The following is a 25,463-nucleotide window of genomic DNA, read 5'->3' as shown; positions in this document are numbered from 1 at the left end:
GCTGAGGCAGGAGAATGGCGTGAACCCAGGAGGTGGAGCTTGCAGTGAGCCGAGATTGCGCCACTGCACTCCAGCCTGGGCAACAGAGCGAGACTCCATCTCAAAAATAAATAAATAAATAAATGAATAAAATATACATTTAAAATGCATAGGCATTATATGGAAACAAAATATTGCCTTTTGTGCCATTACTGTATTAAAGCTCTTGTGGACTTTAAAGGGCAAAATAACATACTACATGTTAGAAGTAAACTATTTGACAAAAATGAATATAACTTTAATTTCTCTTACAGCTGATAGTTTTTGGTTATAAAAAGTGATTTAAATGTTATTCTTAATCCTATTTTGAATATTTTAATTCTAACATGGGTAAATTTTCATATGCTGACTATTTTTCTCTAGAACCCTATTTGCAGTTATCATGCTGAAGATCAACATTTGTCCAAGTAGTAAACAGTTATGGTACTGACTATTTTGTATTAAAGTTACTAAGACAGATGAGAGAAACAGATTAGTAGTCATCCTGTATGTTAACATTAAAATGTTTGTGTACTTCTTTAAAGGAGAGTTCTTTAACTGATTTTCATTTAAAGTAAAATTTAAATTTTGCTCTAGAAATTATTTTAGTCAGTCTCTTTCAAGGAAAACAATACATTTGCATTTGCCCCTTTTGTTTTAGGTAGTTCAGCTTATCAGCAATGAGATACTACCTTATGCCAATTTTATTCCTAAGGAATTTGTTGGTCAAATAATGACAATGCTTAACAAGGGCTCAATACATTCTCAGTCATCTTCATTTACAGGTATGTTATTTTAATTTTTTTAAGTATTAAAAAGTATTGAAGTACTTTTGAAGAAACTGACAGTAGAAATGTTCAATCCTATGATTTTGGTAATGTAAACTGAAGAATGGTAAGGTGATTTTTAGGATTGTAATATAGAACTAAGCTTTATGAGGAGAAATGTTATGACGTGACTATTCTGTGGAATAGAATGTTTTTATTCCATGTTTCCATTCTGTGGAATACTGTGTTTCTGATCATGTATCAGAAACACTGAACTAAATCTTTTAAATATCATAATTGCAAACTGTGAAGAATTAAATTGCAGAGCACTTTGTGGAATCCATGGATGTCACTGCAGGCTGACACAAGTTACCAGTTTTGTGAAGTCATAGATTGGAAAGGAATATAAAAATATGAATGTATACTCTGCCACTTAGCAGTCAATTAACTTTTGATTCTCAGTTTTGTAATCTTTAAAATGGAGATATTAATACCATCTTCTCAGGACTATAAATTACAGAGTTCATTTAAAAAAATAAGATGCCTCAACATTTTTTAAGGGAATTAACATTTACTCAGTGCCAACTATGTACAAGATACTGTGCTAGAATGTTATCTCATTTCTCACAACATTTCTGTGAGGATAGGTACGACCATATTACAGGAAAGAAAATTGATTTAGGAAGGTTGAAAAAATAAACTGCTCACAATCTTAGGACTAGAGGCCAAATTCATGCTTAAAAAAGAACTACATGCTTCTTTTCATGATGTCATGCTGCCTTAATTGGGAACTGATATATAAATTACTGTTTGTTATTAATTCTCTTTTTCTAAACCTGAGCTCAAGTCTTAAATTATGGCATCAGCCAGGTGCAGTGATTCATGCCCATAATCCCAACATTCTGGGATTGCTAGGTGGGATCCCAAGGTGGGAGGATCGCCTGAGGCCTCAAGTTTAAGACCAGCCTGGGCAGCATAGTGAGACTGCCTCCATCTCTACAAAAAGTTTTAAAATTAGCTGGGCATGGTGACACATGCCTGTAGTCCTAGCTGCTCGGGTGGCTGAGGTGGGATGGTTTGATCCCAGGAGGCTGAAATGACAGAGTTATGATTGAACCACTGCATTTAAGAGTGCACTCTGGGCAACAGAGCAAGACTCTTGTCTCATATATATGTATATATGATTTAAAAACTACACTTTGGGAGGCCAAGACGGGCAGATCACTTAAGGTCAGGAGTTCAAGAGCAGCCTGACCAACATGGTGAAACCCTGCCTCCACTAAAAATAAAAAAATTAGCCGGGTGTGATGGCATGTGTCTGTTATCCGAGCTACACAGGAAACTGAGGCAGGAAAATTGCTTGAATCCGGGAAGCAGAGGTTGCTGGGAGCCGGGATCACACTACTGTGCTCCAGCCTGGGAGACAGAGCAAGACTGTCTCAAAAAGAAAAAAGGAAAAAAAAAAAAAAAACTATAAATTTGTGCCATGCAGATCCTTAATCCTCAGAATTTACTAGAGCCTTAACTAGCTTCTCCTATTTTGTGCTGAGCATTTTAAAGAGCATTTATGTGTACAGTTTGACCACTAGATGTCTCTCATACTGCTTACTTCACATACTAGGTTTTTTTTTAGCCCAGTTTTTAAAACTGGCCTGGTAAAGTACGGGGTTAGCAAACATGAGAATCTCAGGGGGAAAATTTTAAAGCCCACTTATCTTAACGTAGCCAACTTTTTATTATTAAGAGTATGTGAAAATATTTAATTTTTAATAAAATACACCTTAAGAACAATATTCACAATTAGGCATAAATATTCAAAGTTAAATAAGGGCTGTTGAGTTACCAAGTATACTTTTCCTGGCAGTTTTCTGATAATATATCTCGCCATTTATAGTATTAAATCTATCAAGACAAGAAAGGTGCATGGACATTCTTTCAGTGACTTTGCCATATGACGCATGTCTTCTCAGCATTAACTTGGAGTTTTCTAACACCTGGGAAAGCTTCACGTGTGAGTCCTTCACCACCACAACAATGCTCCTGCTCATTCCTCTCATCAGACAAGGGCAATTTTGCAAGAGTTTCAATGGGAAATCATTAGGCATCCACTTTACAGTTGTAATTTGGCTCCTTTTAGTTTATTTTTGTTTCGGATCTTAACATACCATTGAAGGACAGCCTTTGTCTTCAGTTAATAGTGTAAAAAAAATAGCATTGACATGGTTAAATTCCCAGGACCTCAGTTTTTTTACAGATAAACTAAATGGCTGGTATCATCGCTTACAAAAGTGTCTTGAACTTGATTGAGCTTATGTTGAGAAATAAAGTTTGTAGTTTTCATTTAAAAAAAAAAAACTTGGAGTTTTCCTTAAACATATACATACAAAACTGTTCCTTGCTAAACAAGGCCAACCTGTAAACACAGAGGTTCCAGTGATGATTGGCCTTTTGCTTTTAAGTATGATCTGATAGTCAGAGCTCACAGACATTTGAGGAAATTCTCTAACACAAAAGAGAAAGACCAAAACAAATGAAGAGGGAGTAAAAGACATTGAGAGGAAACAGATAAAATGCGCAGTCACTGAAAGCATAAAACTACAGTTAGGATGATTAAAGAGATAAAAGACTACAGCAATGAAACAATTTTAAAATGCTATATGAAAGGAGCAGTAGAAAAAGAAAGAAGGCTGGGCACGGTGGCTCCCAGCATTTGGGAGGCCGAGGCAGGAGGCTCACAGGAGTTTGAGACCGGCCTAAGCAACATGGCAAAACCCCATCTCTGCAAAGAATACAAATATTAGCTGGGCGAGATAGTACATGACTGTAGTCCCAGCTACTTGGGAGGCTGAGGTGGGCGGATCACCTGAGCCCAGGAGAACAAAGCTGCAATGAGCTGTGATTGCGCCACTGTACTCCAGCCTGGGTGACAGACTAGAGACTCTGTCTTTTTCAAAAACAAAAAAACAAGACAAGAAAGAACTCATAGAAACTAAAGATGTGATGACAAGTTTAGTGAAAGGTTGAAAGGAGAAGTAAAATGAATCCAGGGAGTCTAATATCTGACAAAGAGTGAACAAAGAAAATCTAGGAGAAGGAATTATCAAGGAAATAAACTGAAGAACTGAAGAAAAAAACTTCCAGATTAAAAATAGTCAGTGCCAAAAACAGTGAAAGAAAAAAGACCCACAGGCCGGGCGCGGTGGCTCAAGCCTGTAATCCCAGCACTTTGGGAGGCCGAGACGGGCGGATCACGAGGTCAGGAGATCGAGACCATCCTGGCTAATATGGTGAAACCCCGTCTCTACTAAAAAATACAAAAAACTAGCCGGGCGAGGTGGTGGGCGCCTGTAGTCCCAGCTACTCGGGAGGCTGAGGCAGGAGAATGGCGTAAACCCGGGAGGCAGAGCTTGCAGTGAGCTGAGATCCGGTCACTGCACTCCAGCCCAGGCGACAGAGCGAGACTCCGTCTCAAAAAAAAAAAAAAAAGAAAAAAGACCCACAATCAGGCATGTCATTATGAAATATCAGAATACCTGGGATAAAGATAAGACCCTAAAAGATTTCAGAAAGAAAAAAAAAAGTTCAGTACAAAAGACATTGGAGGCCAGGCACAGTGACTTATGCCTGTAATCCCAGCACTTTCGGAGGGCAAGACGGGTGATCGCTTGAAGTCAAGAGTTCAAGACTATGCTGGCCAACACAGTGAAACCCTGTCTCTACTTAAAAAAAATACAAAAATTAGCCAGGTGTGTGCCTATAGTCCCAGCTACTCGGGAGTATGAGGTGGGAGGATCTCTTGAACCTGGGAGGCGGAGGTTGCAGTAAGCTGAGGTCATGCCACTGCACTCCAGCCAGGGCAACAGAGTGAAGACCCTGTCTCAAAAAAAAAAAAAAAAAAAAAAAAACACACACACACACACACAAAAAACAGACATTGGAATTCTCAGAGGCAGTATTGGATGCTAAAAGACATTGAAGCAGTTGTAAATGGAAAGGACTTTTAACATGGAAGCTCCATGTTAAAAACTCATACTGTTGGCCAAGTATGAGTGTAAAACAGTAATTCTCCAATTTCAGCATGCATCATAATCAACCAGAGAACAAGCAATTGCTGAACTGTACCCCCTGAATTTCTGATTCAGTAAGACTGGGCGGCATGTGAATGTACATTTCTAACAAGTTTTCTGGTAATGCTGATGCTGCAGGGCACATTTTTGAGTACCATAATATGTGACATTTTCAGAGGTACATGCTCTCAAAAGTTTTACTTCTCATTCATTCTTTCTTAGAAAGCTACTTCAAAATATGCTCTGTAAAAACAAAATGGTAAACCAAGGAAAAATAAGGCATGAGGCTGGGCGCCGTGGCTGACGCCTGTAATCCCAGCACTTTGGGAGGCCAAGTGGGCGGATCACGAGGTCAGGAGATCAAGACCATCCTGGCTAACACAGTGAAACACCAACTCTACTAAAAATACAAAAATAGCTGGGTGTGGTGGCACGTGCCTGTAGTCCCAGCTATTCAGGAGGCTAAGGCAGGAGAATTACTTGAACCCAGGAGGCGGAGGTTGTGGTGAGCCAAGATTGTACCACTGCACTCCTGCCTGGGCAACAAGAGAAGACTCCGTCTCAAAAAAAAAAAAGGAGAAAAAGAAGGCATGAGATCTTGGAAGTGGGATCTAACTTAAGAGATAATGGAAACAATTTCCAGGGTGATGGCAAAGACTAGTTTCAGGATATGACAGAACAGCATGTCTAGAGAGCAACTGCCAGACTGAAGCAGAGGTCACATTCCAGGAAAGAAGTTGTTGGGAGAGGGAAAAAGAGAGAAAAAGAGATTACTGCAAGTTTGACCACATGAAAAACTATTGTGAAGTATATTTTATAGTGCTGTTTTATAGTATAGAAAGACCAAGTCAAGAAATATGTTGAATAGAAGTGATGAGGATCTTGCCTTGTTTTTGATCTTGTGAGGGGGAATTTGTTTCTCTCTCTGTCTCTTCACATACACATACACACATAACACAATTTCACTATATGTATGCTATTAGCTATAGGTTGTTCTAGATGCCTTTCACCAGATTGAGGAATTTCCCTCTATTCCTAGTTTGCTAAGCATTGTTATCATTAAAGCTCATTGATTTAACTTTTATTAACCATCAAAATTTGTTAATTTTACAGAAGCAGAGATTGATATTCGTTTGAGAGAGGAATTTTCTAAAATGTGTTTTGAAACATTGCTTCAGTTTTCCTTCAGTAATAAAGTCACAACACCTCAAGAAGGCTACATCTCACGAATGGCACTCTCAGTGCTTTTAAAGAGGTCCCAAGATGTACTACATCGCTATATAGAGGATGAAAGATTAAGTGGTAAATGCCCTCTTCCAAGGTATATGTTTCATTTTATTAAATAAATGTATTGTTGTACTAATTGTTGGTAACAAGGAAAATTCTGAAAAGCAAGTATTTTTGTAAGTGATCTGAACTAAGCTGAAGTTGTTTATAATCTTAGTTATCCCATATGATGTAAATATTCACAGGTTTTCCTGCAGATATATTAGCATGTTTTGTTATGGGGTACTTTTTTAGACCCGTCATGGAGGTTATGTAACATATGATACATAGGTACCAAATTATCTTTTTGAATTTAAAAAAAAAATAAACTGAATTCCAAAATATATCTTCTTCCAGAGATTTCTAGATAAGGACTTGTGGATCTGTATGAACACATGATATTATTTCTCTATAGTGAAAATCGTAAATCATATTTTAGGAATATCCTAGTTTGTTTTACAGTCACTTGCAGGTTTCTCTCTGTGTCAGCTAGCCTGATCTTAAGTCTTCTTTTCATCCAATCTGCTTAATTAAGCCCATGGACCTAAACTGATTTATTTCTCATCTATTCAACCTGTGTCAGTGGAAGGGGCGCTAGGCTCTCCTGGTGAGCCAAGGCTAATCAGAGTTGGAGTACAGACCAGAATTCAACAAAGGATGCAGTCATAAATTAGGGTTAGGTTGCAAATCTACTTTTTTAATGTGGAAATTAGAGTTTAAGACATAGCAAATGAAGCCAACAGAAAATAACATGGGAAAACATAGTTATCAAAGTAAGGAAAGACAAAAATCATTGTTCCCATCTCATAAGGTAGGACTAGAGAGGCAAGTCACCAGCATTAAGTCTTTGTGCACATTTTAATTTACTTATAATAAATTTCTGAAGTTGGAATTGACCTGTCAAAAGACACAGACATTTTATAGCTTTTGATATGCATTAACCAAATTTCCCAACAGAGATTTATACCAATTTACATTCTCCCAGGAATGTGTGACTGTCCCTTTCTTCAATTTTTAGCATTTTAAAATTATTTGCCAGTTTATCATTTATCTTTTTCTAATTTGGTGAATGAAAAATAGTCATATGGCAGTTTGCTTTCGTTTTTTAATTACCAATGCATATTAGCTATTTGTATTCTTCTTTTAGGATCCAGTGTATTTTGAATTTCTAGAACATAAATTATAACTTCTCATACTCGAATTTATACACAAAAACACTCCAAAGACAGATGTTAGTAATTTGGTTATGGACATGATTGAAAATTGATTTCTGAAATATACTTGGAAATGCGGTAATAAGGTTGTTTTGAGTAGAATATTGTTAGAATATATTCATATATTATAAAATATTATTTGATTTCAGAAGAAAACTTTCACTTTATTTTTTAATGTTCTAAGTCTTTACTTTTTAACAACTACCTTTAAATTGAGCCTTATTTATAATTGTCCTATGAAGTTATATTGTATCATTCTGTGTTCCTTGCAGTATCATTAAATTGTTTTCTAAAAAGCTACATTGCAACACAATAAAATACTTCACTATTTACAATAGGAAGTCTTGAAATAGCACCCTGACGTGGTATTAGAAAAGTCTTATCTGTAGAATAACACAGATGCACACCAAGAATGGGGAGGGATGAGGGCGGGCCATAGACCAGAAGAGCTTTGTTTCTGTGAGTAGAAAGAAGGGAATCAAGCTACTCTTGTTGACCCTTTACTCCAAGTTCATTCTTCATTGCTAATGTCTCCAAATAGTGCTACCTTAGGATTGATTTCTAGCATGTTTCTTGTTTGTAGTATTAGAAAGTTAAATAAGTACCATTGTAATTTTGAAGATACTTTCATCAGCATGGTAAAATATATGCCATGTGGTAATAGTAGTTTTGTTTCCATTTAAACTTTGGCAAAGCTCTTTTAGTACTAATTAGTTTAAAAAAAAAAAAAAAAGACTTGTAGAGAAGTTTTAAAAGCATATATTATAAAATGTTTTAAGGGCAGAGCACAGTAGCTCATGCCTGTAATCCTAGCACTTTAGGAGGCCGAGGCAGGAGGATCCCTTTGCAGGGGGATCACTTGAGCCTAGGAGTTCGAGACCAGCATGGGCAGCATAGCAAGACTTTGTTTCTACTTAAAAAAAATAAAAATGAGCCAGACAACGTGGCATGCACCTGTAGTCCCAACTACTCAGGAGGCTAAGTGGGAGGATCACTTGAGCCCAAGTCAAGGCTGCAGTGAGCTGTGATCTCACCATTGCACTCCAGCCTAGGTGACAGCAAGACCCTGTCTCAAAAAATCAATAAATAAAAATAAAACATTTTAATTTTAAGTAGTTATATGAAATATCTTACAAATAAATTTAATTTTTCATGAGTACATTGCCCCACCCCTTTCTTAATTGATAAGTTATGGCAAGAATAACTACAAATTTGATTTGCACACTGAAGTAAATATAAATAAAATGATTTTTACTTTTATATGCATTTAAAACTAACATTAACCTTGCATTGTATTGTGTTCAGTATTTTTTAAAAGTTCATCTATTTGCACAAACTTAGTTTAAAAAACAAACACACCTGGTAACTTTAAAATCTTAATGGAAATGATTTCCTATCTCTTTTTTAGGCAACAAGTAACAGAAATTATATTTGTTTTAAAAGCAGTCAGTACTCTCATTGATTCGCTTAAGAAAACTCAGCCTGAGAATGGTAAGTGCTTAGAAACTCGGTTATTTTAAATTCATAGCATTTATGTTCTATTTGTGATGGACTTTTGTATTACTATTAATTTAACTGAATTATAGGAACATAACAGTCATTAGACTTCTTTTCTCCAGTTCTCATGACAACAAAACATCAAGTCCATTAGGATGTCAATTAAGTACAATTAATTTGTAATGTTTTCATTTTTTATGAGGCAGTCTACCTGACTTTTTTTTTTTTTTAACTAAATTGTTCTGAAGTCAGGGTATTGCAAGAACAATCCATATTTCATATATTTTTTAATGTAGATCATTGACTTATTTGGGGAGAGATGGAAAAGGGCTTTGTCTTCTGTTTGTACTGATTTACTTTATAGATACAAACTGTATAAATAATTTTGAATCATTTTTATCATTCTTTCTCATTTATTTGCCCTTTCTGTTATTCATTCCTATCCAGTCCATTCTTTACATGATAGCCAGAAATGATTTTTCTATAGTAGGGCTTTGATCATTTATTTCCTCATCCTCTCAAAGCAAAAAAGTATTTTCATTTACTCTTTCCTACCAAGTTGCAAAGAATACTGCACTCTGACTCCATTCTAGTCACACTTTATTTTCCACAATAGATTTCATTTCCCCTACTCTCCACTAAACTAAAATTCTCAATCTTCCCAAATTTTTCCATTGGGAAAAATTGTTTATTCCATTATCCAGCTTGTATCAACCTGTTTGAAATACCACCCTACTTTTAAACCTTGTTTTTGATCTCTTAAAGGTAAATAATTCATCTTTTCATTGAATGCAAAGCTTTTTTATGTGTACTTGTCTTGAAGCACTCTATTTGTATTACAATTATGCGTGTACATGACTCATCTCCCTTTACATTGTTAAGATTTTTTGAGAGGATTTTCAGACCATGTTTTGTTCTATTTTGAATCCTCTACAACATTGCTTTTCAAAGTATGGTTTGTTGGACCAGCCATTGATTGGCTTCGACAGTTTTGTTACTGGTCTGGGACAAGATAGTGAGCTGGCATCAGAATATAAATCAGATGTGTCACTAAACACACGGCTTGGTTCAGCTGACTTTTTTTTATACAAGAAGACATTGGTAAAGAAGAAAGCAGCGTGTTGGTTTACATTCTGGCACAAGCTTATTTTGTAGCAGATTGGCACTTTAAGGAGCATTACTTTCAATACCCAAGAAAAAAGGAGATTCCTAGTAAATTAATGAATGAGTTGTAGGATATTTATTCCTGTCAACTATTATATAAGTGGAGTAAATATGTATTTTTATTTTCTTAAAATTCACCCATTGGTACTTTGGCCTAGAAAGGGTATTATACTAAATCTTAAGAGACAGTACACTTTTATTTATTCAACCCAAAGGGAGGGATGGAATTTCTAAGAAAAAGCCTGGGGCAATGTCCTGAATTTATCCTATTAGAGTTCAGATTTGGGTTTTCCTAAAATAGTGTTCTGGGCTGGTGCAGTGGCTCACACGTGCAATCCCAACACTTTGGGAGCCTGAGGTGGGAGGATTGCTTGAGTCTAACAGTCTGAGACCATCCTGGACAATGTAGTCAGACCCCATCTTTTTTTTAAAAAAAAAAAAAAAGAAGAACCAGAACATGTATAAAGGGAGAAAAGGAAGCAAAAACTCAGTAAAAAGGTTATATGTATAAGACATTGTAGTAATAGATGATTTAACTAAATGAATGTTAAAAATTGTTTAATAGAGTTTGAATTATGTCTCTGGGTCTATGAAGTAAAAATTTGAATGTAAGCATATAAGATGATATAACATTTTAGGACGCTGTGTGGTAAGCTTTATTAAGAAAAAGAATGACTTCCTTATTTGTTTTGGAGCTTTTTTGTGAGAAAAGATGCATTTGTTAGACTTATTTTTGTTTGGGGAGTTTTTTGGTTTTTGTCTTTTTTCAGACAGGCTCTTGCTCTGTCACCCAGGCTGGGGTGCAATGGTGTGATTGATGCTTACTGCGGCCTTGACCTCCTGGGCTCAAGCGATCTTCCCATCTTAGCCTCCCAAGTAGCTGGGACTGCAGACACGTGCCACCACATTCTGCTAATTGTTTTGTATTTTCAGTAGAGATAGGGTCTTGCCATGTTGGCCAGGCTGGTCTCATACTCCTAAGCTCAAGCAGTCTGCCCACCTTCGCCTCCCAAACTGCTGGGATTGCAGGCATGAACCACTGCCCCCCAGCTGAGATTTTGTTTTCATCATTTTACTTGATCTTTATTTAAAATTTTAAATAGGTAGTGTACATACACATGGTCCAAAAATCCAAAACTGTAAAATGATATACAGGGAAAAGTTTTAATATGATCTTTTCCTTATTCTTTATCTGCCCAGTTCTTACTTTACCACAGACAACCATTTTTATTAGTTTGTGGATCCCTGCAGAAGTTTATTATCTAAATACAAAGCACATATTCTAACACTCCCCCATCCCTGTTTTGTACACAAATGAATATTTGTACACAATGAATTTTGTACACAAATGAATATTTAGACAGAGTCTTGCTCTGTTGCCCAGGCTGGCATGCAGTGGCGCAATCTCAGCTCACTGAAACCTCTGCCTGCCAGGTTTAAACGATTCTCCAGCCTCAGCCTCCTGAGTAGCTGGGACCACCGCGTCTGGCTAATTTTTGTATTTTTAGTAGAGATGGGGTTTCACCATGTTGGCCAGGCCTGACCTCACGTGATCTGCCCACTTTGGCCTCCCAAAGTGCTAGGATTACAGGCGTGAGACACCATGCCAGCCTAAAACATATTTTAATTTAAGAAATTGGACTTGCTTCCTTTGAGTTTAAGATGTCATCTTAACGTACTTTGTGTTTTACCGTAATAAACCAAGGGTTAATTTGGTCAGTTGACTCTCCATCTGGGACAACCTAGACAGGTTTCATTCTATCTAAGCTTTTGTTAAATGATTAGTGTAAAGTTTCACAGGAGACAACTGAAGCAGACTTTTTAAAACTTCTTAGACAGTGGCTTTTAGACTTTTGTATTCTGTTAAGCAGCAAAATTTTTTACAAATGAAATGTGATGTGAATTCCCAACATATTAAAACAGAGAAAAGCAGAACAGCTCCAGCCTGACTCCTCACCCTCAGCAATACCCATCAGCTCCATTCCCCGTTTCTTATCACACCCACCCTGAGGAAGCTCCTGTTTGGGAAAAGAGGTTAAATTAACAGTATGGCATTTTTCCAAGATATGTACTAAGGCATGAACATTGATGATGTGTGATATCAGTAGATATTGGATGGAAAAAACTCCATAATTAAATTTGGGAACACTGGGTTAAAGTTAAATTTGTTCTTTTACTACAAGCCCTTAATAAATTGATATGAAGACTTTGTCTCCAAAAGGTGAGAGATATGAAACATCTGCCAAACTACTTTATCATGAGCTTTTTCCTAAGAAGTAAACTGAGGAACACTAGTTTGAGAAACTCATTTCTTTATTTTACAGTGGGAGAAGTAAGATAAAGAGAAATTAAATGACTTGACCAGGGACACCCATCATTGCCTTATTTCAGAAAGAATTTTAGGCAATTGACATCCAGTAAATTGTAGTGAGAAACAGAATCAAAGCTCTCTACACGTAGTGTTTATTTTTCTTTAATACTATAAAGCCTTTTAGATTTGAGACTTGTTTCACAAAATTTTAAAAATATCTAAGTCTAAAAAAAATCTTGCATATTGGGTGCCCAACATTATGCACAATACTTACAGGAAAATGTAACTAATTGGGATGTAACACTTTTGTCCATTCAGTAGCAATAGCATTCAGCTGTACTATTTGTTCATGATAGTGGTGAAGAAGGCAGACATGGTTCCTCCCCACTCAAGTCTACATCTAATGATATACATTAAAGATTAGCAAACAGTACAAGACAAGAATGAATCTGTTTGTGACAGTTTGTAATTAAAAGTAATATCAAAGATATTACTGGGAAAATCATTAAACATATTTTGTATTTCAAAAGATTTCTACTTTTAGCAGACAACTGAAAGTTTCTAATTCTTGAAATGTACACTACATCCTCTGGCAATTATATTAAAAATGACAAAAGTTTGGATTATTCTGAATTGCTTTGTTAGGTTTCAGAGCCTTCGCAAATTGAAATACCATTTAAAAATGTACTTTATCAAATTTATTGTTACTGATGACTGCACACTGAACATATATTTTTTCCTATACCTTATTAAATATAGCAGGAAATCTTTGAAAAATTAAAAAGATAAGATACAAGCTTGTAGAGTCTTCGTATTTCAGAATTTTTTCTTCACATTCAGTTGAAAGGATTGTGTTCCTGTTAATTGAATAATCTCTGCTGTTTAATTCTACCCTTTTGAGGTTTTATACTTTTGCATTACAGTTGATGGAAATACCTGGGCACAAGTAATTGCCTTATACCCAACTTTAGTAGAATGCATCACCTGCTCTTCTTCTGAAGTCTGTTCTGCACTTAAAGAGGCACTAGTTCCCTTTAAGGATTTCATGCAACCACCAGCATCCAGAGTTCAAAATGGAGAATCTTGACCGGCTACAATATATTTGAAAGAAGGAAGATATTCTAAAAAATGTTTGCTCCCAAGTGAGTCTTCTGTGAGAAGGACATTTCTTACTGCAAATAATTCTTGGCAGCTGTTGTTTGGCCTCCTTTAAATTGTACTTACCTAAGTTCAGTAATTCATATTACAAGCTTGCACATCAACAAAGGCGCCTGAATGAACAGCAGTGTAAGGCTTTAATAAATTAAACTGATGGGAGGGATAATTAACACTACAATATACATGCTATCATATCTCCGATTGGTGATTTAAAGTGAGCTTATGTACAGTTTGTGGTGTATGTGGTTAATGATGTACTTTTTAAAAAGAAAGAAGAGATATTTCAATTCAGTCAGATTTATTAGGCTGGTGTTTTTGCACCCTTTTTCAAGTACAAAATTGTACTAGAATTTTATGCAAGATGGTACTGTAACATTCCATATTATCTATAACCAGCCTTTGTTAACAAAGGGAACTTACTTGTGTGTATAATAAATGGTACAGTTCTGTATAAAATAGTTGCATTTATTTAAATTTTAAAAGTATTGATAATGTTAAATGCTTAAAGCTCTATTTATTATTAATACAAAATTGTTTGCTTACATTTTTACTTATAATTTGCCTTCTTATGTGGCGGATAAGCTCACCATATGATCATGCAGTTAGCTTCATGCTTATTTTAAATGTATTATTAGTGACCATTAAACATCTGACCAGTAAGGTCATGTGAACACAGCAGCAAATAGTTTATGATTTGCTGATTTTGCAACTTTGAAATATAGGTTCTTAATACATAGATACATATTGTAGCACTATGACTTCATCATACCTCATTTCTTTAAATAGCTGTGCAAGCTTTCACTGAAGTCTGTCTGTTTTTTATATTTGCTGTCTGGATTTTAAAGATTTTTCATATTTTATATTTCTACTGATTTTGTTTCCCCTAACAACATTTGTCACTGTCTTTGAATTATGACCCAGGCAAGATGATTTCAGATTTTCTAAAATTTTGCCTGTGAGGTTTTGTTCATATCAGTGCTTCATTTTGTAATGTCTTCTCAAGAAAAATACCTATGTTAACTCACAAGTATAAAATATGTGTGTATTATAAAACAATGAAAAGTGTATTTTTGGAGATAGTCAAACATTTAGAAGTGCAGTGAACTTGCTGTCATGGAGTAAAATGCTAATTATGTTTCACTTTCCTATCCTAGTGAAAAAAAAAAGTGCTCTTGAGTACAATACCTTAATTATTTCTTAAAATACTGACTTTGACCTAGCTCACTGTATTTTTTATTTACTGGATTATGGATTATAATATTTTTCTTCTGAGTTAAATTTTCATAATTTATGTGAAGACACAAAGATGTTTAAAACAATGATTATTCATAAGAAATCATAATGGTCTCGGTATTATTTTAGTGTATTGGAAGGTCTTTGATCTTAATAGAATTTACAAATTTCAGCTTCTCCAGAATAATCATAAAACTGCAAAAAGATATTAGAATTGAGTCATGATTGAGATACAGTTTTGAGGCTATTATAATTGTATAATTATTTAATTTGTACTATTATCTGTAAAATGTGGTAAGATCTTTATTTGAGGGGATATTTTTTATTTACATGAATTACTGAATTTCTATTTTATTATTTCACCTAAAATTAAGGTAAAATATGACATTTCATAAGTTCTGCTTTCAGCATTTTCCTTAAAGTAATCATTCAAGCTGTGTACTTATTTTCTATATTGGGGTATGTTAAATTGAGGATTAGAAAAATCCACATAATCACTGATAAAGCATTGAAACAGAATAACCTAAGGGTAGGGTACCGATTCAGTAACATGTTAAAAATATTGCCATGCATTTATTCAAAGGAAAATGGTCTATACTTGAGAAATAACAGATCAGTTGCAATTAAGATAATTAAATAGTTAAATATGAGTGAAGTGTATGCAATATACATTTATATGAACCAAAGCTTGCTTTATCAGGACCATGCCCTACAGTTCAAAACATAAACATAGTGAATGTGTTAATATCATATAATAAGGTAATAAATGCCAGTCTTAGTATGAAGCAAGTGGGTGGCCCCCTTGGTAGTATAATTTGACAGGCTTTTCCTCCAGAATATTTCCTGTCACCTTCCAAGAGTCACTACACTAATTCATTCCCTTGAGTCAAGCATTCCTCTATGTTGCATTTTCTAAAATATTCTGATTACTAGTATGGAACACATTGTCCTTTCCTTGTTAGTATGAATTGAGTTCTTCAGTGACCAGAAGAACTGGGGTGTGTAAAATTATTAGATGCCAGGAGATTCAAAAAGGAAGCTCTCAAAGATAAGGTCATTTTATGGCACAATTGAATCTATAACCAGCCCTTTAAACAGTAGTAAAAATGTCCTTTGTGATACTGACTAGAAATACTATGAGTTTTTTTTTTTTTTTTTTTTTTTTCCTTTTGAGACAGAGTCTCGCTTTGTCACCCAGGCTGGAGTGCAGTGGCATGATCTTGGCTCACTGCAACCTCTGCCTCCCGGGTTCAAGTGATCTCCTGCTTCAGATTCCCAAGTAACTGGGATTACAGACATGCCACCATGCCCGGCTAATGTTTTTATATTTTTAGTAGAGATGGGGTTTCGCCATTTTGGCCATGCTAGTCTCAAACTCCTGACCTCAGGTGATCTGAGTGCTGATGTTACAGGCATGAGCCACTGCGCCTGGCCAGTACCATGAGTTTTAAGCCTCGCATCATCACTTGTTGTCACTGCCAGTGCCTGTCTTATTCATATTGCTGGACAGCAGGCATATGCCACCAATTGTATGATTAATAAAGTCTTTTTTGGCCATTTTGTCCATTATAAAGGAAATAAACTAATTGTTAACTTGCATAGATTACTTAGTTTTCTATGATGCTACCACTGCCAAGGGAAAAAAAATACATCATTTTGTAATGTCTTTAGTATTTCTTTATAACTAGTGTTAAGGTTTTGTTAATTTTATTGTATACATTTGTAACATTGTTTATTAGGAGCCTTTTAGGTTCCAAAACAAACAAAAGGCATAAAAGTCTGGCTTAGAGAGAACCACTTTTCACTTGCTTTCATTTTTAATTTTATTCACTTAACAGCTAACATCTCTCTTGTTTCTTGTTTTTTCCATATATGGTTATTGATTCAACTCTTGCTGTATTCCTTAAATTTGTATGTATCATCAGAAGAAAGAGATGAACAATTTAGTGTAAATATTCATCTAATTGAATTGAACAATTCAATTAGATGAATATTTTCTTCTGGAGAATAATATTCAGTTAAATTATTTCTACGGCAGGCCAATAACAACTAGATTATTTGTCCTTTCTAAATATAATTTTAAAGAGTATTTTGTTTTATTGTCACAATTGGGTACCACTAGTCCCAGGTAACCATTGAGCCAAAGGATCAGTTAAGAAACAGTTAAGGATGAATTAGCATAAGTTGTGGAGCACTGTTAGAAAACAACTCCAAAGTATATTCTTTATTAATAAGGTGGTCATTATTACATTAGTGTCAATGAAGGGCAGTGTAGTTATTTTATAATGACTAATATTTTCTCCTCAAATACAGAATAATTCAGATGGGCAACCAAGTTTTCAAGAGACTGCTGTAGGTGAAGTCTGTCTAGCCAAGGCAAAACACTTACAGGAGCCCCTAACTGTGCCACCCTTGGAATGGGTTAGTGTACAGGCTCAGAATATTGTGGATTACAGTTTTTCATAGAAAACTACCACACATGTAGACAAAAATTATCTCTGAAAGCATTGCCAGCAGCTGGGTATGTTCCTTAGATTTCCACTTAGGTTTGGCATTTTGGCAGATAGCTGATCTTGTATAAAGTATCACATTTTACTATGCTTAGTGTTCCTGGGTTGTATTTATCTACATTATTAGAGGGAATTTTTCTTTTAAAAAAATTATCCTTCATGAGAAGAATGGGAGTTCATACCACATAGTATTTTACCAATTTATATAAAGTGGGGAAAGTCTTTTAATACTTCATGATCATTTGAATTAAAGTTTTTGTATCTCTGGAAAGTAGAATAGTGCTTTCATTTGAATGAAAAGTGTTTATAGAGTCAGAAAGAGAGATAATGTCTTTGTATCTTGATTTATATACAGACCCATTTCAGAGGGGGTTAAATGTCTTACAAATCCAGTAATTTCGAATAACAGTGTTGGCTATTTAAAAGAACATGTGACAAGTTCTATATGAATATTCTTGGTCATCTCGACTAATTCTGAGGCAATGATGGACGGAGACTCTACCTCTTATTTAACTCTAGGCATGTTGACTTTTCAAAGCGATTTCCTTATTTCTAAACAAAGATGTTGATCAATTAGTTACTAATTCTTTAGAGGAAAAAATGTGGAGTTGATTTTATAATGACAGGGTAATTATTCAAGTTGTTTGATAAATTTATTACTATATCATAAGAGAGATCTTTGACTATTTTTCTTCCTTTTTCTTGGATATCACTTTCTTCCCTCCCCCTTCTCTCTTTTGTGTTTTTTTCCTTGTTAAATTTTATGTTTACGTTACCATCTTTCTTATACTTTCCCCTGATTTTTCTCTTTTAATTCCTCTTTCATTCTCTGCCTCTTCTCTTTCAGCTCTTTCTCTAATTGTGCCTATTCCTTGCTCAGAAAAAGTGGAGCTGTTAGTGGTAGAACCACTGCTCATTGCCTTCCTGTTAAATGAGATTCTAGAAATACTTTCCACTTTGGCCACTGTTGCGTTTTTGCAAAGGTAAAGTTCCCCTGCCATTTTGAAATAGCTGAACAAGTTAAAGTAATATGTTCCAAAAACTGGAAGTGCCATGAAAAACTAAAAATAAAAAAAAAAAATTTTGTGACTATAACTCCTACTGACTTTATGAATACATGGGATTCAGCAGCCAAGATGCTCACAAAATGGGATTGCTATAAATATGATGGATTCAGCATCTAAATTTGGAACAATCATATCTTTTCTGTTATGTGGATAGAGAGATTATATCTTTTCTCAAAGTAAAGTATTTAAAACCTGTTTAAGGCCAGGCGCGGTGGCTCAAGCGTGTAATCCCAGCACTTTGGGAGGCCGAGATGGGCGGATCACGAGGTCAGGAGATCAAGACCATCCTGGCTAACACGGTGAAACCCCATCTCTACTAAAAAATACAAAAAACTAGCCAGACGAGGTGGCGGGTGCCTGTAGTCCCAACTACTCGGGAGGCTGAGGCAGGAGAATGGCGTAAACCTGGGACGTGGAGCTTGCAGTGAGCTGAGATCCGGCCACTGCACTCCAGCCTGGGTGACAGAGCGAGACTCCGTCTCAAAGAAAAAATAAATAAATAAAATAAAATAAAAATAAAACCTGTTTAAATGAGTGTTTTGGCTGGCATGGTGGCCCACACCTGTAATCCCAGCACCTTGGGAAGCCAAGGTGGGAGGATCACTTGAGGCCAGGAGTTTGAGACTAACCTAGACAACATAGCAAGATCCTATCTCTAGTTCAAAAAAAATTTTTAATTAGGGTTTTGGTTTGTTTTTTATGATTTTGGGGGGTGGGGGAGATCTTTGTTTTTTGAGGCAGATGTTTTAGATTTATCCCATCTTAATATTTATTGATTTATAATATTGACACTGCCTACTTACAAGAAGGATTTGAGGCAGCATATATTGCCCATGTATTTCAACTATTTTCATTTTTCTCTTGCAAAGCAGTATTTGATGGAAGACCTGGAATCTTATAGTTCTCATATCTGAGTCTTTCTGGGGTGTATTTGGTGTCCGTGTGCTTGTTTCACCCAGAGGTCAATTGAAACCTTCCTAATTATACTGTGGTATTGATTCTATCCCCTCAAGTATGAAAAAATTATTAAATTTTGAGACCATTTTCAGTTGCTGTGAATGTAGTTACACTAAGTTTTATTTTAAACTAAAATTCAATAAACAGTGCAGCCAGAGAAGAGCTAAACCATGCCATTATTTGGAAAATCATCGCAGTATGTTAACAACTGCTTCCTTCTATGAAGTTTTACGAGATGCGAGAAAAATACTCCATACCTTTAATGTTGCAATTTTATTTTTATCAAGAAAAATAAAATATTAGGCTTCAGACCCAACTGTGCAAATTTCATTTGCTTTCCATCTCTTACTACTACCTCTGTGTCATAATTTAACACATAACATACAACTCCTGTCTCTTAAGGCAGCTACCATATGGTGTTTATGTCAGACTGGATATATTTATCTAATTTTGTGAAATTCTTTTTTAGTTCCCAACACAATTCTTGAAAGTAATACCACTGTTGTTACTCTTTTTCCTTACAATTTTTATGTTGTTGAGATGTATCAGTTATATATTATAATCATGAAAATGTATTGGCCTCAAACCCAAATTTTCTTTGTAGCCTAGGATAGATTTTTCATGAAAGCTATATAGTTATAACTGTGATTGTATAGATTCTTTATTTGCTTTACAGTTACCATGAAGCATGATTCCAGGTTTTTAATTATGTTCCAGCAATACTAGTATTTCTTTATAACTTGAAATCATAACCACTTTGATAATTTACCTTTGGATCTGACCAGTGATTCATTTTTTTCTTGAATATACTTTGTGTTTGCTTTCTCATCCCCATTAAGTCTGAAACATTATTGATACCCCACATCACTTACTCTGTTTAAAGACTTTACCAGTAGTGAGTCACATGTTTAGGATGATCAGTTTGGAAAAAAAGAAATTATAGAATAAAGGGGAAATGTTCTTGAGAGCTTTATTAAAACCATTAATATATAAAATGAAAAAATAAACAGAAGACACAAAGTGTCTCTCAATAGTTTAGAAAGAAAGATTTGGAACCTTAAGTAAAAATGCTAGGTCAAGTAAAAATGTAATCCTGATGTAGATTAATTATCTTAATCTTATGAGCATTTTTTTTTAATTTGGTGAAGCTGTTTTGAAACTGCCTGTCCATATCAATGCCAGACTATCTCTGCCTCTCAAAGAAAATAATTTGCTTTAAAATTCCTTTTTTTGTTACGTAATGAAAGTATAAAACAAGAATTTGTACATTACTCAGTGTGTACTGCAGTCAGATATAGTTAAAATAATTTTTCTAATTGCTAATTTTAACCACCATTTCTGGAGTACCTAGTATGTGCAGGCCAAGGTTTTACCTATATTATTCCCTTTAATCCTCAAAGTAGCCTTGCAAAGGAGTTATTTTCATTTTACAGAAGAGTCAAGGATCGGGGTTGAAGTGATCAGGGGACCTAGAGTCACATACCTAAAGTCCAGGTGGATCACTATGTCTTGCTTTTTCAAAAGCAGTTCTTTCAACTACAGTACAATAGTTTCATGTTTTACAGTCCATTAAAATCCAAGACTTATAAAATAAAGTAAAAATACTCTTGAGGCAATTACTATTTCTATGAGAGGCATTGGGACAAATATACTTGAACATAACAAAGAACTTCAAATACTGTGAAAAAAAGATTTGTCTTAACGATGACCTTGAAAGTTGCATTGGGTTTTTATTATTGGTCCAGGTTTAAAACATTTTATCTGTTTAAAACATATGTTGTGTGTTGTAAGAAGTTATGTTATAATAACAGCATTGTGGTTAAGAGCCCAGAGTCTGGGGCCAGACTTCTTAGATGCAAATCCCAACTCTGTTATTTACTAAATGCATGACCTTGGGCAAGTTAATTAACCTGTTTTAGTGTCCTCCTCTGTGAAATGGAGTTAACAGTGGTTGTTTAACAGAATTTAAAATGGAGTGTGTTCTAAAGTGCTGTGCCTGGAGCATTATCACCACTAAGCAGTCAGGGAAGTAAAATACATTTGGCACACATCATTCAAGAATGGCCAGAAAATCCACATCTTCCCACAATAGGGACCAATTTTTTGCCTTTCACCAGACAACCACTGAATGTTAAGACTCTGCTGTGTGCTAATAACTGTCCTTGCTGTATGTGACAGAAGCTATTTGGAGCACTCTCAAGTGCTTATTATAGCTAGTCAAGGAAACTGCATATATAAAATAATACAGGATACAAGACTATACAGTTAAATACTGGTGTATCGCTAACAACTTTTTAGACCCTATTTTGTGTTAGGCATTGAGTTAGTCTCTGCCCTCATGGAGTTTACAGTTTTATAGGGAATACAGGCCTTTTAACAAGTATGTAAAGTACAGTAAAAGACAAGTACAGATTAAAATGAGATCATAAAATAGGGAACCTTAGCCTAGTCTTCTGGGGTTCAGGTTACTATCGCTGTTAGTAGTCAGAAGGAAGTTTTTTAAAAGAAATGAAAAAGCTCAGTGGTTAACACAGAACTCAAAGTGAATTTTGATGGCTACCTAGATTTTAGATGAGTTCAAAGGCTATATGGGGGGATTTCAGGCAAAGATACTGTGAGCAAGGTATATCTGTAAAATAGAAAACAGTACATTTTGGTGTACTGTGTGAAACAAGGTTGGCTGTGAAGGATTGGATCCCTTCATAAAATTCCTTGAAAGCCAAGGAGAGTAGTTTAGATTTGAGATGGCAGCGGTCTGGAGTGATTTAAGAATAAATTATGAAACCAAGGAAGATAAACTTGCAATCATAAGCAGGATAGGATATATACAGTATGGAAAGCTAAAGTAGGAAGCTGTTGCAATTTTCTTGCTACAAGGTGATGACAAAGGATTGATTCACTAATGGTGGTCATATTGAGAAAGGATACTTAAGATTCCTGATATTATGGGGGGTGGGAGAAAAAGTTGATGATAACAGTACATTATATGTGGGTGATGAGTATATTGGTGTTAGCACTGTTAAAAACATTATGGAAAGGAATCTAAGTAATAAAGTAGCCAAACAGCTGTTTAATGGCCATTTAAAAATCTGTGCCATTATGGCAAAGGACATTTGCCCTGGTGCAGAATAATCTGATCCACTGTGCAGTGAATGAGCAGTGAGAGTTGATCCCCATGGCAGTCCAATCTTTGCTTATCAAGGAAGGATGGTGTGAAGTTTCTACAGACTTTCTGGTAAGTGATTGATAGGTGAGTTTATGCTTTATGATTTGATTGAGTTTATGCTTAGTGATTGATAGGTGAGTTTATGCTTTGTCAAGTAAAGCATTTAATTGCAAATGTATTATGTTTACACAAATATTCTTCATTGGAAAGTTTCTGAATATGCACGTAAAAATGTTATGAAATATGTCAGGCAGGCTGATTTTTAACTTGAAAACTTGTACTTTAAGAAATTGTTTGGGTCCCATCGCCTATACCATGTAGAATAGAAACAAAAAGCCAGTTATTTAATGTTTAATTTGCAATTAAACCTCTTGGCCAGGAGGATCTGTTGTCCAACATTACATCGTAATAGCTTAAGAAAAAAAATCTTATTTTGCCAGAAAGGGAATTATACAAGGATATGAAGGATCCAAGTCTGGGCAAAGACAATTCTAAGTTGTAGCTAAACATGCTTTTCATTTCCCACCATTCCTTATTTTTGTCATGAGTAGTCTGGATTTTCAGGGATAAGGCTGATAGGGCTGCCAGATCAGTCATTAAAAATTGAGAACGCGCAGTTAAATTGGAATATCAGATAAACAATTTAAAAAATATATGTAACACACATATGCCAAAACACTGGCTATCTTAAGTTCCAATTCAACTGGGCGTCCTGTATTTTATATGACAAGTCCTAACTTTTTCTTTAAAATAATTTGTTAACTTCCTACAAAAAGTCTCTAAATGGGAGGAAAAAAAAAATCCCGTAAGTTGTCTACGCCAAAAGTAGAAGTGGCTCCATGGCAGTCAGCCTTCTCCCTAACTTGGTTTAAAAAGAAAAAGCCAAAACCATGAGTCCCAGAAGCTTGCGTTTAAAGCGAGCTGTGCCGCAGCCTTCCCGCCTGTTTTCTGCGGAATGTAGCTCAGCAGCCACCCTGCGTGGGTGGGGCTCTTATGATTGTGTCCTTGCTGGATGGGAAAGGAGGTGCCGGAAACTTCAAACCACGGCCAGGGTACAACGTGTCCGCTTAGGCGGCGGTATGCGCCGCCATCTTCTTTGCGGGCAAAGGCCGAAAAAAGTTTGGGATTCCACTTATCCCCGCTGAGCCGACGGAGGGTATCGCCCGTTGCTTCGGCACTCCGGTGACGTGGAATCGGGGTCCCCTCTTTCGGGGCTGATTTCTGGTGGCACGTCGAAGCTTGCCAAGGCGGGGAAAAGGGACGCCGCCTCTGTCCCGGATGTAAGATGGCGGCGCGGGGGGCCGCCCGGTGGGGCGGTCACGTGGTGAGGAGTAGCGCGCGAGCCTCCTTAAGTGATCTCTAAGGTTCGTCCGGACGCACAGGAGCAGCGGAGCGCGAGACGGGTCTCGTGTCCGCACGCGTCGAGTCGTCGCCGTCGCCACCCGGGCCATCGCCTGGCCCGGTTTCACTGTTAAGGGGTTTTCGTTTGTTCCGTTTTCGCCTCCTGCAGAACTGAACGGGATTTCCCCGAAGGGTGCTGGGGAACGGGTGGCCTGGGACTTCCCGGCTATGCCTTGGCTGCTGTTTGGCGGAGCCGGCGGCCGCCTGTGCAAAATGCGCCCCGGCGATGGTCGGCGCCGAGAGCGGGCCGACGGCTGGTGCGGCAGCGCGGCGTGGGTAGGGGCCCGGGTGCCGGGCTCGGCCGCAGCCCAGCCCCCACCGGGGACTCGGAGCAGGGAGGGGCGCGAACGGCGCAGCTCGGGACGTGGCGGCAGCTCCTAGCGGGCGAAGCGCGGGAGCGCTGCTCGCTGCCTCTCGCGGGCCGTCCAGAACCAGTTGGTGTCTGACTGCGCTTTTACCGCCCATTTCCTTTTTTCGAGAGGTGAGGCGACGCGCTCCCCTCGGGCAGTGGAGGGAGCGGCTTTCCCTGCAGGACACCGGCGCCTTTCTTCAGAGCGGTGGCTGATGTAGAGAACGCCGGCTGTAACACCCGGGCGCCGGCGCCGCCTCTGATCCCCGTAGCTCTCGGGGCGCGCCGGGAGCAGCCAAGGCGCTGGGTGCTGGGCGGGGTCTTCGGGCGCGGCGCGGCGGGGAAGGGAAAGGAAAAGAAGGGACGGCGGGCCGACGTCGGCGGCGAGGAAGGACGGAGAAGCGCCGGAGCCGCTTTGCTGCCCTCCGCGTGGTCCCGTGCCTGCCCTACACCATGGCCCTGGCTGAGGTAGTAGTTTGTGCTGTTGGTCGGGTTGTGACATTGCCCGCTGTGGAGATAACTGCGCAAGCTACTGCCTTGCTAGTGCTGGTGATGCTCAGCGCCGCGGAGGACAATGGCTGGGAATCCCCTTTGTTTTCCGGGGCGCTGCCTGGGGACAGCCCGCGAAGCCTCGGCGCCCGGTCGGCGCGGCCAGCAAGGAAACCGTTAGTTTCACATTTTCCTGGAAGAAGGAATTGAGGGGAGTGGGGTGGACCGCGATCTTTTTTAAAGGTGGGGGAAGAGCTCAGCCATTGAATTCCTTCTCTTGAAGGAAGGAGTGGAATTGTGTAAGATAACTTTTTCACCCTAAAGAATTATAACGCTTCTTTCAGCAGTTAAATGCCAGATTTAGTGTGTACCTGTTTTACTTCGTTCTTTAGCTGTAGGTTGGAGTGGAATGAGCGATCTGCAGAACTGGCTTTATAGGGACAGAAGTAGACCTGATAATTAAAGTTTATGCCTTAACATTTTAGATCTGGTTTCTGATATGCTCTCTTAGTAAATCTGAGCGTGTCTTCAAAAATGTAAACCCAAAGCAATTTAAAGTTTCTCTTTAAACTTTGCAACTCCGCGAATGAGAAGATTGAATATATTTGTAGGTAATTGCACTATTCTGATTTTTTAATGTATGAGGCAAACAAATAAATTCTATGTACAGTGTGCTGTGAATGGTTTTGTTTTTTGTTGGTTTTTTTTTTTTCTTTTTAGTTTAACCTTGGGGCTCAGATTCTGCTGTTGTGGTGGGTTGGTTTTTTGGTTTTTATGACCTTTGATTCTAATGTTATGTGGTACTTACATCTTTGAGGTTTTGTGTGGG

The 25,463-nt window shown here is 37.2% G+C and overlaps 2 protein-coding genes across 2 annotated transcripts in view; one reads left to right on the top strand and one right to left on the bottom strand.

Annotated features, from left to right (window-relative positions):
* Positions 1 to 14,801, top strand: part of MON2 (MON2 homolog (S. cerevisiae)) — a 135,449-nt gene extending 120,648 nt beyond the window's left edge. The window contains exons 31-34 of the mRNA XM_011926196.1: positions 680 to 803; positions 5,966 to 6,173; positions 8,741 to 8,823; positions 13,228 to 14,801. Coding sequence (XP_011781586.1) covers positions 680 to 803; positions 5,966 to 6,173; positions 8,741 to 8,823; positions 13,228 to 13,391 — 579 coding nt within the window. The 3' untranslated portion in view covers positions 13,392 to 14,801. The remainder of the gene's footprint in view (positions 1 to 679; positions 804 to 5,965; positions 6,174 to 8,740; positions 8,824 to 13,227) is intronic.
* Positions 14,802 to 22,855: 8,054 nt separating this feature from the next.
* Positions 22,856 to 24,603, bottom strand: LOC105500464 (putative uncharacterized protein encoded by LINC01465). Its single transcript, XM_011925964.1, is given in 2 exon segments — positions 22,856 to 23,955; positions 23,958 to 24,603. Coding segments are annotated over 2 exon segments (393 nt in total). The 5' UTR covers positions 24,262 to 24,603; the 3' UTR covers positions 22,856 to 23,866.
* Between the last annotated feature and the right edge of the window lie 860 nt (positions 24,604 to 25,463).

The sequence above is a fragment of the Colobus angolensis genome, unplaced genomic scaffold, assembly GCF_000951035.1.
Source record: "Colobus angolensis palliatus isolate OR3802 unplaced genomic scaffold, Cang.pa_1.0 Scaffold67, whole genome shotgun sequence".
Classification (NCBI taxonomy): Eukaryota; Metazoa; Chordata; class Mammalia; order Primates; family Cercopithecidae; genus Colobus; species Colobus angolensis.
This window is presented reverse-complemented; position numbering and strand designations above follow the sequence as displayed.